General features: G+C 43.3%; 1 protein-coding gene and 1 long non-coding RNA gene across 2 annotated transcripts in view; one reads left to right on the top strand and one right to left on the bottom strand.

Annotated features, from left to right (window-relative positions):
- Positions 1-3775, bottom strand: part of srp72 (signal recognition particle 72) — a 9057-nt gene extending 5282 nt beyond the window's left edge. The window contains exons 1-6 of the mRNA XM_017429774.3: positions 3618-3775; positions 3065-3185; positions 1813-1933; positions 576-719; positions 387-498; positions 269-300 (exon numbers count right to left, since the gene is read on the bottom strand). Coding sequence (XP_017285263.1) covers positions 269-300; positions 387-498; positions 576-719; positions 1813-1933; positions 3065-3185; positions 3618-3717 — 630 coding nt within the window. The 5' untranslated portion in view covers positions 3718-3775. The remainder of the gene's footprint in view (positions 1-268; positions 301-386; positions 499-575; positions 720-1812; positions 1934-3064; positions 3186-3617) is intronic.
- A 6540-nt stretch (positions 3776-10315) lies between these two features.
- LOC119617354 lies at positions 10316-11110 on the top strand. The gene is made up of 2 exons (XR_005233595.1): positions 10316-10473; positions 11031-11110. It is a non-coding gene; the product is annotated as an uncharacterized LOC119617354 (long non-coding RNA).
- Positions 11111-11115: the final 5 nt, after the last annotated feature.

Genomic DNA, 11115 nt, shown 5'->3' with positions numbered 1-11115 from the left:
TTCATTTGTTGTCATTTGTAATCATCAAAATTAAACGAAATAAACATTTGAAATATATGAGTTTGTATGTAATGTATGAATATAATATACAAGTTTCACTTTTTAAATGGAATTACTGAAATCAATCTACTTTTTCATGATATTCTAATTTTTTGACCAGCACCTGTATTCTTCTGATAATTTAATCGTCTGAAATGAAACCCTAAACGTTTTAACACCTTTTTGTTAAGGCTTTCAGGATGAAAGAGGTTAAAAAGCGAGTACTCACAGAATCCTCGGCCAGTGAGACTCTGCAGAGCTCTGTCGAGAGAAAAACAGCAGTTACTGTCAAACGTCTCTGAGGAACCCGCCGCTTGCTCGGGGCGTCCACCTGTAATCACGCGGACCTTCTGCTTGCCGTAGCTTGTTGAACGCCTCCGTCAGCCGCCCCTGGCCAATCAGAGCGCAGGCTGTGTTGTAGCACAGCTCGTACGTCGACTCGGGAAGACCGAGGTCCTCCTGCAGAGGGAGAACAGCGCGGCTCAGAAGTGACGACTCTTAGGCAAAGACGGACGGAGAGACCGACAACGCGTTACCGTCTGCGCCTCCTCCCACTGGCTCATGGCGGCGACCACAGCGGCGAGGTTGGTCTTCCTCTCCTCCTCGTACTCATCCTGAGAGTTCCGGATCAGGTCCGTGTAGACGGCCTTACACTCCTCGTAGCGCTCCAGTCTGTAGAGCTGCACGACAGGAAGAGGAAGTAAGCCTGACACGGTCAGAACAGGAAGGACGAAGCTGCGTTGATCAATCATCTGATGCGTTATTGATCGATCGGACATTAAAACAGACCCCGGCGGATCAGAACATGTCTCAAAGCGTCAGGACAATCTGCCTCCGTACAGGTTCAGCGTACGTTTTTAATATTTAACTCAACCCCTCTGAGGTCTCCGCGCTCTGAGAGACTTTAGACACCGTTTGCTCTCAGCTCGCCTCGTTTTACGCTCTTCACGCTCGTTTCCTCCTCCACGCGTTCGTCGTTTGCGCTCTGAGTGTTTTTGACGGGAATGTGAGGTTCGCCGTTTTTCCTCCAGGAAGTCTAAGCACCAGAAAAAGCTGAGAGGCTCAAACCGAACGGACCTCGATTGTTTCTTGTGTTGAGGAAAAGAAAAGATCTGAATTAATATAAATGATCAAACACAGTTATCTCGAGCTGAGGTGAAGGGAAACTTGTTTTTGTCTTCATATGTGCAGACTTCTGTCTAAAGGAAATCAGGATATCGACGGTAAATAAAACACTTTGACCTCAGAGACATTTCGCAGCCTCCTTGAGCCGCCATCCTCCAGGAGGAGTCATGATGGCGGCACGAATCATGCGCCCGCCGCTCCTCGACACGAGGCCGGGGCCGAGCCATTTCTCACAGCTCCAAGTGGAACCATTTTGCTTCTGCTGCTCTGCTGAGAAGCAGCTGAAAATCCAGCCGTCTTTACGACTGTTTCAGCAAAACTTATAAACCTCAGAGCTCAAAAAGACCTCAGAGACGCAGGTGGCTCTTCGTGGCTGCGGCGGCCGGGAGGAAGTGCGCCTCAGCTGGGCGCCATCAGGACACGTTCTCTTCGTTCATTCAGATTTACAAACGGCGCCTCAGTCAGTTTAATAAACACGTCTGGTCGCGCTGAGGGACGCAGAAAGCTGTACGAGAACAGGAGAGCTGAGAAACCCGTTTCAACGCTGCAGAATGAGGGAGGAGCTCTGATCCGAGCATCTCGCGACCACGTGACCGCGAACCGTCCTCCTGACGTCTCGCGGCGGAGCTTTAAGTCACCCAGCCTCACCACTTGGCCGTAAAGCTCCTTCAGCTTGTCTGTCTGCTCCGGAGCGCTCTCGATGGTCTTCAGGGAACTCTCCACCCGGTTCAGCCGGTACTCGCAGTACGCCTTCTCAAACACCACCTCGCTGAGGAGACAGGGACAGGGACATGTCCACCATAAGATTCAGGTTAAAGTGGGGCCGATTAGTCAGTATCTTACATGCAGCAGACAGAAGTCAGAGTGACCTCAGGTTGGAGAATCATGGAGAAATGTTTCAGGGCGAGCTAAAACCTAAAACGACTCAAACTCTACGTTATGGATTTTTTTTACCTCAGATAGTTCCTGAAAACAGGTAAATTTAAACCGAAGGGACCACAGGCCGCGCTCCAACAGGAACTATCTCCAGTTCAAACAACAACAGATGGCTCTGTTGAATCACTGCTGAAGTTTCGATCTTTTAGGACCTTAAATTTCAGCTTGGACGGAGGCTGAGACTCAGAGTGCTGCAACGTGATTATAAAATATCAGGTTTGTGAAAAAACACCAGGAGCTGGAGAGTGTCTGATGTTTATCCAAAACACTGAAACACGGACAGAAATACGACTGTGGCTCATTTTAGACAATAAAACCGGTTCTAATATATTTCCTTGCATCATAAAGAGTTCACAATAACATCTGCAAAACAAAAACATTAATCTCAGGCTGCTGGATGGTTCGCACAGACGCCAACTCAACCTTAAAACGGTCACAGAAAAGCTAACGATATATTCACAAGTCAAATATTTAAAAAGACAGTCGTGCTGAGATAAGTTTGACGAAGACAAGCTGAAAAAACAAACAGCAACGACTCCGCCGGCACGTTTAACAACATGGACTCCTGATGTTTAAAAAAACCTGACTCGGAACCACCTACAAATAGACGGCCGAGGTCAGCTCCAGTCCTGATTCTCCAACCTGAAATCACTGCCTTTAAAAAACCTTCTAATGATCTGAAATCTTTCTGTTTGTATGACTCTTTAAAAAGGAATTTTGTATTTGGACAACCAGCTGTTAAATGACCCAATCGCCTCAATCAATACCCTGTGAAGACATGTCTTTAGTTTCTCAGCGCAGGAAAAGTTTCGGCTGCTTCCCCTTCAAATTAAAACTCTATTAAGCTGATTATTTACACATTACAAAGGGAGGTTTTCTCCTTCTTATAGCCTCCTGGAAGCCAACAGGTGTGAACACACGTCAGGAAGCTGTTCCCTGTGGTGACCCCAGGTGTGTTTCTTACCTGCCGAGCAGTTTGGAGTGGGTGTTCATGACATTCAGCGCCTCCTTGAAGCTCCCATTCTGAACAAGGCAAACTACTTTGCAGTGGAGGGCCGTCACATCGTCCCTGTTCTCATGCAGAACTGACACAGAAAGGGGAAAAGACACATTGAAATGCGCCCAGTGATCCCAGCAGGACACATATATACACAGAGATGTAACTTTAATTCAACAGGACCGTCATGATGTGTTGAAACAGCAGAGCTCCCATCAGGCTATGGACACGTCACTTAATCGAATAACGACTGTATGATTAAATAAAACTTAATAATCCCCCTTTAAAAACACACACACATGCTGATGGCCCACCGGCTTTCTTTATGTAAACTGGACGCTGTAAAACAGTCGGTCAAACCGGAGAACGTCGCTGTTTTCACAGCTGACGGGCTAACGGTCGTTAGCTTAGCCACATGCTAACAGCTGGCGGAGCCTCCGAGCGCCGGGGCTCGCCGGCTCTCAGGCGGGACAAACCCCGCCTGTTACCCGACTACACCCCGACGGAACCGGGCACTTACTTTTACCGAGAGCCTTCAGAGCCCGCGTGTAGTCTCCGTTCTGTCCGCAGCGGTTCACCTCGGTCCACACCGACGCCACGGAGACCCCTCCGCTCGCCATGTTAGCTGAGCGGACCGAACAGGCAGCCGGAAGTTGGAGGCATTTACTTCCGGGTTAAAAACGAGAAACTTTATTTAGAATAAACAAATAAATAAAAACACAGCACTTTAATGAAAACATAAATGACGCTCCGGTGTTGTTTTGAAATTTTAATGACATTTTCCTTTTTTATTTATTTATTTACTTATTTAAACCGACGCATCACGAGGACGCGTTCAAGGACAGCCTTTAGAATCGGAGCAACGAGCGCTGAACGGTAAAACCCTGCAAACATCAGCGCATAAAAACAACAAATAGAAACGATACTGATAAAAAATAATATGTTTTAGAGTTTTACTCCGGCAATCGCCTGGAGCATTTAGTCGGTTTATAAAAAAAGAGACTTTTATTAAGTATTAAGGACTTTTTTTGCTGCTTTGGTCAGAGGCTCTGTTAGCATGTGGCTAAGTTAACGACCGTTAGCCCGTCAACTATGAAAACAGCGACGTTATCCGGTTCGACCGGCTGTCTGACAACGTCCAGTTCGCACAAAGAAAGCTAGAAACACAAAAAAATTGTTACAAACACAACTGGCAAAGGCAAAGATTTAAGAGAAACTGTGAATACTTAACAGAGGCCTTAGAGGCGCCCAGGACCTGGTTTCAGTCGCCATTAATGGCAGAAATTAGATATTGATACTGAAGCCAGGTATTCAGCGATAAACTCCACTCCCAATTTCATCAAATACTGTATCTGTTGTGTTCTTCTCTGGAAATACAGAAGAGTGGCAGCTTTTAAAATCTGTTCCATGAGCGGAGTCATCTGCCTTTTGAACATTCCTGTTTGATTTCTGACTCATGACCAGTGAATTGATGACACCAGACAGTATGCAGTTGACTTTTTCAGATAGAGTGCTGTGGAAAAACACGCTGGGTCAGGTGGTGCAGAACCCGGGGACTCTGAATGGCTCCTGTTCAGCTGAGCAACAAGCTGAAAAATGATGGGGAGGGGGATACCAGATTTTTTTGGACACAGTGGTGTCCAATCCTGGTCCTAGAGGGCCACTGTCCTGCAGGTTTTAGTTGTTTCCCTCTTTGACACACCTGATTTGAATGAGTGAATGATTAACAGGCTTCTGCAGAACTTGAAGACCTGGTAGACACCGCTGTCCGAACGCATCTCTCTGTGAAACTGTATCCAGCTGGGAGACCTGGATCAGTATCATATGGCTGCATGATTCACCCTTGGACAAGCCTCACTGTACACTCAACTCTAAACTGCATGGCAGTGAGAATTATGATGAACTTTGTGTTCGATACGTCCTAAAGTAAGCTTAACTGTTAAAGAGAGGTAATTCAGTTACTCTACAGCTTTTTGCCATATTAAAAGCTATCTTCCATTAGCTGCCGCATGCTTACACATCAAGGTTGCACAACACCCACAGAATCACATGTTTGAACCAGTTAAAGTCAGTTTTGGTTATACATAGTAAGATTACTGATATCAAGTGAAGAGGCGCTCCGGCCCTCTGTAACGGGTGGAGCTGAGGATCGATATGAGTCGATGATTCCTTTATTCTGGGCTTCCTCTGCTCCATCCATAAGATGTTGTAGATCGAAGTCCCAGCACTGGTCTTGTATTAATTCTCTGCATCATTAGAATAAATAAGTCAAGTCAAGCACATTTCAGCAACAAGGCAGATCAAAGTGTTTTACATCATTAAAACACAAACTTAAAAAGTCATAAAAACAACATACAGTCACCAACTGAGATACCAGGACACATCAAATATGTTGGTCAGTGTTCCATTTATTATGAAACCTAAGTTAACATATTAACTTCATTATATTTTATTTTTTATTTCTTATTGTTTTTATTTAATAGCTTTATTTGTTTGTTACTTTTGAAGCTAGGAATAACAGGTTCCTATTATCGGTAATGATTGTTAAAGGAATGGGAACGTTAGTTTTTTTCCACTGAGTATGCAAATAAAGGACTCCTGTTGCAATAATAGTATTGACACACAGTTGCTCACATGTAGGTTTTGTTGACATGATTTTTATCATATCCAAAGGGGGATTGAAACATAATTTTTATCTATTCCTGATTGTATTTCATTTATGTTTTATACTTTCATGTTTCATGGTTTATTTGTAGTTATTGTCTGTACCTTTTGTATGATTAAGTTGTTGTGTTTCTAGAGAGAAACAAAGCAGGGTTACTGTCCCGAAAAGTTATTTAAGGTGGATTCTTCAGATTAGTAAACTTCTCTGGTTGTTTACTTTAGAAAGTTAAATTAGGTACACACCTACCTCAAACAATAGACAAAGCACCTTACATCTGACATTCCAGAGAAATGGGCTCATCAGCACAGAGCTGGTCAGGGGTGAGAATAGGGACACCTATTCTCAATGACACAATGACATATGTACTATAAACATCAATAACATATATACCATAAACATCATATACAGGAATGCCGCTGTCAAGGAAATAACAGAATGGCTCAGGAATACTTCCAGAAAGCATTGTCAGTGAACACAATCCACTGTGCCATCCGCTGTTGCCAGCTGAAACTCTACACTGCAAAGAGGAAGCCATTTCTAAGCAAGCTCCACAAGCTCAGACGTTTGCACTGGGCCAGGGGTTATTTAAAATAGAGTGTGGCAAAATGGAAGACTGTTCTGTGGTCAGATGAGTCGTGATTTGAAATTCTTTATGGAACAGTGGGACGTCATGTCATCCGGACCAGAGAGGACAAGGATAACCGAGGTTGTTATCAACGCTCCGTTCAGAAGCCTGCATCACTGATGGCATGGGCTTGTGGCATGGGCAGCTTGCGTGTCTGGAAAGGCACCATTAATGCAGAGACCTATGTTCAGGTTCTAGAACAACATATGCTCCCATCTAGATGTCATCTCTTTCAAGGAAGACTCTGCATTTTTCAACAAGATAATGCCAGACCACATTTTGCAGCAATACCAACATCATGGCTACGTAGGAGAAGGATCCGGGTACTGAAATGGCCAGCCTGCAGTCCAGATCTTTCACATATAGACAACATTTGGTGCATCATAAAGAGGAAGGTGCGACAAAGAAGGCCCAAGATGCTTGAACAGTTAGAGGCCTGTATTAGACAGGAATGAGAGAGCATTCCTATTTCTAAACTTGAGAAACTGGTCTCCTCTGTCCCCAGACGTCTGTTGAGTGTTGTAAGAAGAAGGGGGGATGCCACACAGTGGTAAAAATGGCCTTGTCCCAACTTTTATGGGATTTGTTGACGCCATGAAATTTTGAAACAACATATTTTTCCCTTAAAATGATACATTCTCTCAGTTTAAACTGTTGATCTGTGATTTGTGTTCTATTCTGAATAAAATATTAGATGTTGGCACCTCCACATCATTGCATTCAGTTTCATTCAGTTCATCCCAACTTTTTTGGAATCCTGTTTGTACTATAAACATGACACCCCGCTTAAAGGCTCGGGCCGGCGTGCAGCGAAAGCGACGCCATCTTGCTAAAGTCATCTTAATGGTGCTGGGTCGTGTAAACAATGCTGAGGACTAACGAAATTAATAAGATGAGCCACATTTTACATAAACTCTTATTATTCAGAGTTTATGTAACATTCATTTTAGAGTAAAAACAAACACAGAGATCAAGTGAACACATTACTTTTTTTAAAGACTTAAAATTATTGAGTTGATCTTTTCTATTTTCAGAAGGTCCTGATCTTTGAACAGTAAAACTTGGTCAACTTCAGACAAACAGACTGTTTTTTAGATGAGGAGTGTAATCTGGTAACATGTTTCTGCCTGATGGTGAAGAAGCTGTTAACTAAGAGTTTAAGGATTTTAAAAAGTTAAAATCTCTTTAATTGTCTCCTTTGGGAGAAATTAGCCTTGGACAGAGGGGTTCCATTGTCCTGCATGTTTTAGATGTTTCTATGCTTTGACACCTAATTGAATAAATAAGTGATTCACAAGCTTCTGCAGAACTTGAGGACCTGCTGAAGAGCAGGGAAACAACTAAAACCTGTAGGATGCTGTCCCTCCAGGACCAGGATTGGACACCACTGGGCTACAGGGTCACCTGAATGTGTTTTGTGTAGGATAAGGGATCACATTTAATATTTATATACTGAGTAGATATGTAATATAATATACAATGACATAAACCTCCTAATGTTCGTGTAATACACATCAAGATGTTGTCTGGAGAAGCGGAGAGAGCGGTGAACCCAATGCGCAGACTCATCATTGTGTCAAGGAAAAAAAAACAAACTTTTAAATAAAAGAACAAAAACAAAAGGCTGGTGGGGCAGCAAAACATACCATAACAAAAAGGTGTTACAAAAGACAAAACAAGGCAAGGCAAGAGAACCGGACATCATGTACAAGAGACAATGGACCAGCGAGTAAGTGAAGGTAATGACTGTGTTTTAAAGCAGAGGGTAATTAGGGGAAGTGGGCACAGGTGAGTAACTACAAGCAGGTGGAGATGGGCATGGCAGGTAAACAAGTGCTGCCTGAGGACAAGTGAATGATGACATAAGGACATAAGGAACAAAAACTGAACAAAACCCTGACTAAACATAAAGGCAACTTCATAACAAAATAAAAAATAAATAAACCCAAAAGAAAACTCAAAGAACAACTCAAACAAAACCCAAATCCTGACAGATGTCTCATTTAATGACTTACTTGCAGGTGATTCCAGCTTTGAGCTCTCAGAGATGAGATTTTTGTCCTTCAGTTCTTCATAGCCTCATTTTTATGAAAAAAAAACCCACTTATCGATGAAATGTTATGCTGTCCAGGCATTTTTCGCGGTGATTTATGCAAGAAAATGCAGCGCAATATGAAGAAATTACATTACTGCTGAATGGAGGTTGAAATTAAGTACTTCCTTAAGATGGTGCCGCATCAAAAGTCATGTGTTATCATGTCTAAAGTATAAAACTCATTGAGGGACCCCCTTAGTTCGATGCTATAACCATCACTTCCTGGAGGCATGAATCAAGCCCAGAAGTCTGGGCCACAGCTGTTGGCTCTGTGGACTAGCGCTGAATCGTACTCTCCATGTGTTTGAAATACATTTTTATACTGAGAAACAGATTATTCTAAAGAGCTTGATTATTACAATTTGCAACATGTTCGATAAAGGTCCTTAAATTAGATTTCAGCGGTAAGCGGTAGTTTCAAAACGGGGATCTCTCACGCAGATTGGCACAGAGTGGGACTTCTCTGGACCTCCAATCTTTTTTCCTACTCCAGTGTTTTTTTCTGATTGGAGAGTCTGAGGCCGACCTCCAGGTCCCCTGCAGCGACACTCAGAGTTCGTAAAGTTTGAAATCCATGGATGTTTTATCCACGGTGAGTTCAGAGGACTGGTTCCACTGGCAGGAGGCTTGTAACTCGTATGGTTTAATCCTGAGACCTTTGTTTCCTGGAAACCAACTGAAGAAAATTTGACCAAACCATACAGGCTTCAGGAGCTGGTGTACTCTAATAAACCTCTTAAAGAGGTAAATTACATTTATTTCGGATCCTCGCACCAGGCTTCCCCTAGAAAATGTTTGGAGGAGAGACCTCTCCTTTCTGGAGATGCAGACATTTGCTGGGACAGCGTGGGAGAACCTTCATGAAACATCCAAAAATCCTGATCATCAGCTTGTACATTTTAAATTTATCCACAGGATGCACTTAACCTCCAGGAAGCGACACGCAATGAAATTGACTCATTCTCCTAATTGTGATTTATGCACATTTAATATTCCAGGTTCTTTCATGCACATGTATTGGGATCGTCCAAGTGTGGCAGCCTTTTGGAGACAAATATCTGCTGCTCTGAGTGAAACGCTTAACACCAACTTTTGATTTTCGCCATCTTTACTCCCGCTCAATGATGATTCCCCTCTAGGTCTTTCCTCTCAACAAAGACGCATGTTATGGGCAGGCCTCACTGCAGCTAAGAAGATGTTAGCATTGCGATGGCAGCCACCACATTCACTACCTTGGCAACAACAGGCTAACTCGTTTCTGGATGTTATTATGATGGAGAGATCAGTAGCCAGGATGCATGCAGCCAGCCCAAAAATGAAAGGAGCGTGGGATGCCGCTTACTCTTTGGTTAGAGAATAGGTGCAACATAACTTAATGTAACCATCTTAACTTGTGACTGTAAATTATAACTTCATCTTCCCAACTGTCTACTTCTTTTATTATTATTTTGAGATCTAGGAGGTGGGGTACAGGGTCGCCATGGGGACGAAGTGTGTGAGGGGGGATATTTACTACTTATGTTTGGCATCCGTGTTTTATTCCACTTCGGCATATTATGTTGTACTGTACAGTATACTATGGATGTAATTTCACAATAATATAAAAGAAAAGAAATTTGATCTGAGGAGTCTGAATTTATGATTGGTGACGTGCTTTTTCTTTTGTCAGGTTACTCCCAGTGTTTCTGGTTCTGGTACATTCCTCTGCAGAGTTCATTTTATTCCTCACACCCCTTTTATTATTGTGTAATGCCAATTGGAACACTCAGCTTAAAACAATTGTTTGTTACATTGTGTTTTTTTAAATAATAGGTGTCTCTCATGAGTCACATCTTCCCTTCAGGTGCCTCCAGAGTCGACTCCTCCTCCTCTGCAGTGAGACAATAAAGCAGCATCCAGCTCACAGAGGAAGCAGATCCTGTCCAGCATCTTCAGAATCATCATCAGCCTCCTGACCAGCAGCCTTCATCTTCCTCATCCTCCTTCAGAAGGTAAGAGCAGCAGCACACTCTTCCTCTGCTCACCTGTGAGGTTCTTCTTCCTCAGGGCGCCTCAGAGTCAACAAGCTGTTTATTTGTTCATTGTATTCATCTGAAAACAGTTTAAAATCAGGTTTTAGTTGTTCTTATGAGTTTATGATGAGATATATTTCTATAGCTGTTAGTATCAGTGGTAACTCTGTGGTCAGTGCTGCGGTCTCGTAATCCTGAGGCCGTGGGTTCAAACCCAGGTTCTGTCAGGAAGAGCATCAGGCAGAAAACATTTGTCAAATCTTCAGTGTGAGTTCTGACTCCTGCAGAAGGAAGCAGCTGAAAAACAAAACAAAGCTTTATTTACCTGTGGTCCACTGGCTGCATTTTGTGCAATAAAGCTCTTATTAACTTCTGTTGTTCTGTTTATTTTGGTAAATTTCTGGTTTTGCCTATCGCCCGCCTCCTTGTATGTTAGTTTTGAACAAAGCACTCAGAGTACATGATGGGGATGACTCTCAGCTACTACTTGAAGATGAACTGAAGCTCACTGATGTCCTGTCCTCTTTGTCTTCCAGCTTCCTGTCAGCTGATTGGCCACCGCCATCATGCTCCGCCCCCTGCTCGTCCTGTTTGCTCTGACCGCAGTGCCAGGTAAGAACG

Source organism: Kryptolebias marmoratus, linkage group LG9 (genome assembly GCF_001649575.2).
Source record: "Kryptolebias marmoratus isolate JLee-2015 linkage group LG9, ASM164957v2, whole genome shotgun sequence".
Classification (NCBI taxonomy): domain Eukaryota; kingdom Metazoa; phylum Chordata; class Actinopteri; order Cyprinodontiformes; family Rivulidae; genus Kryptolebias; species Kryptolebias marmoratus.
The sequence above is the reverse complement of the archived record's forward strand: the minus strand, read 5'-3'. Positions and strand labels throughout refer to the sequence as shown.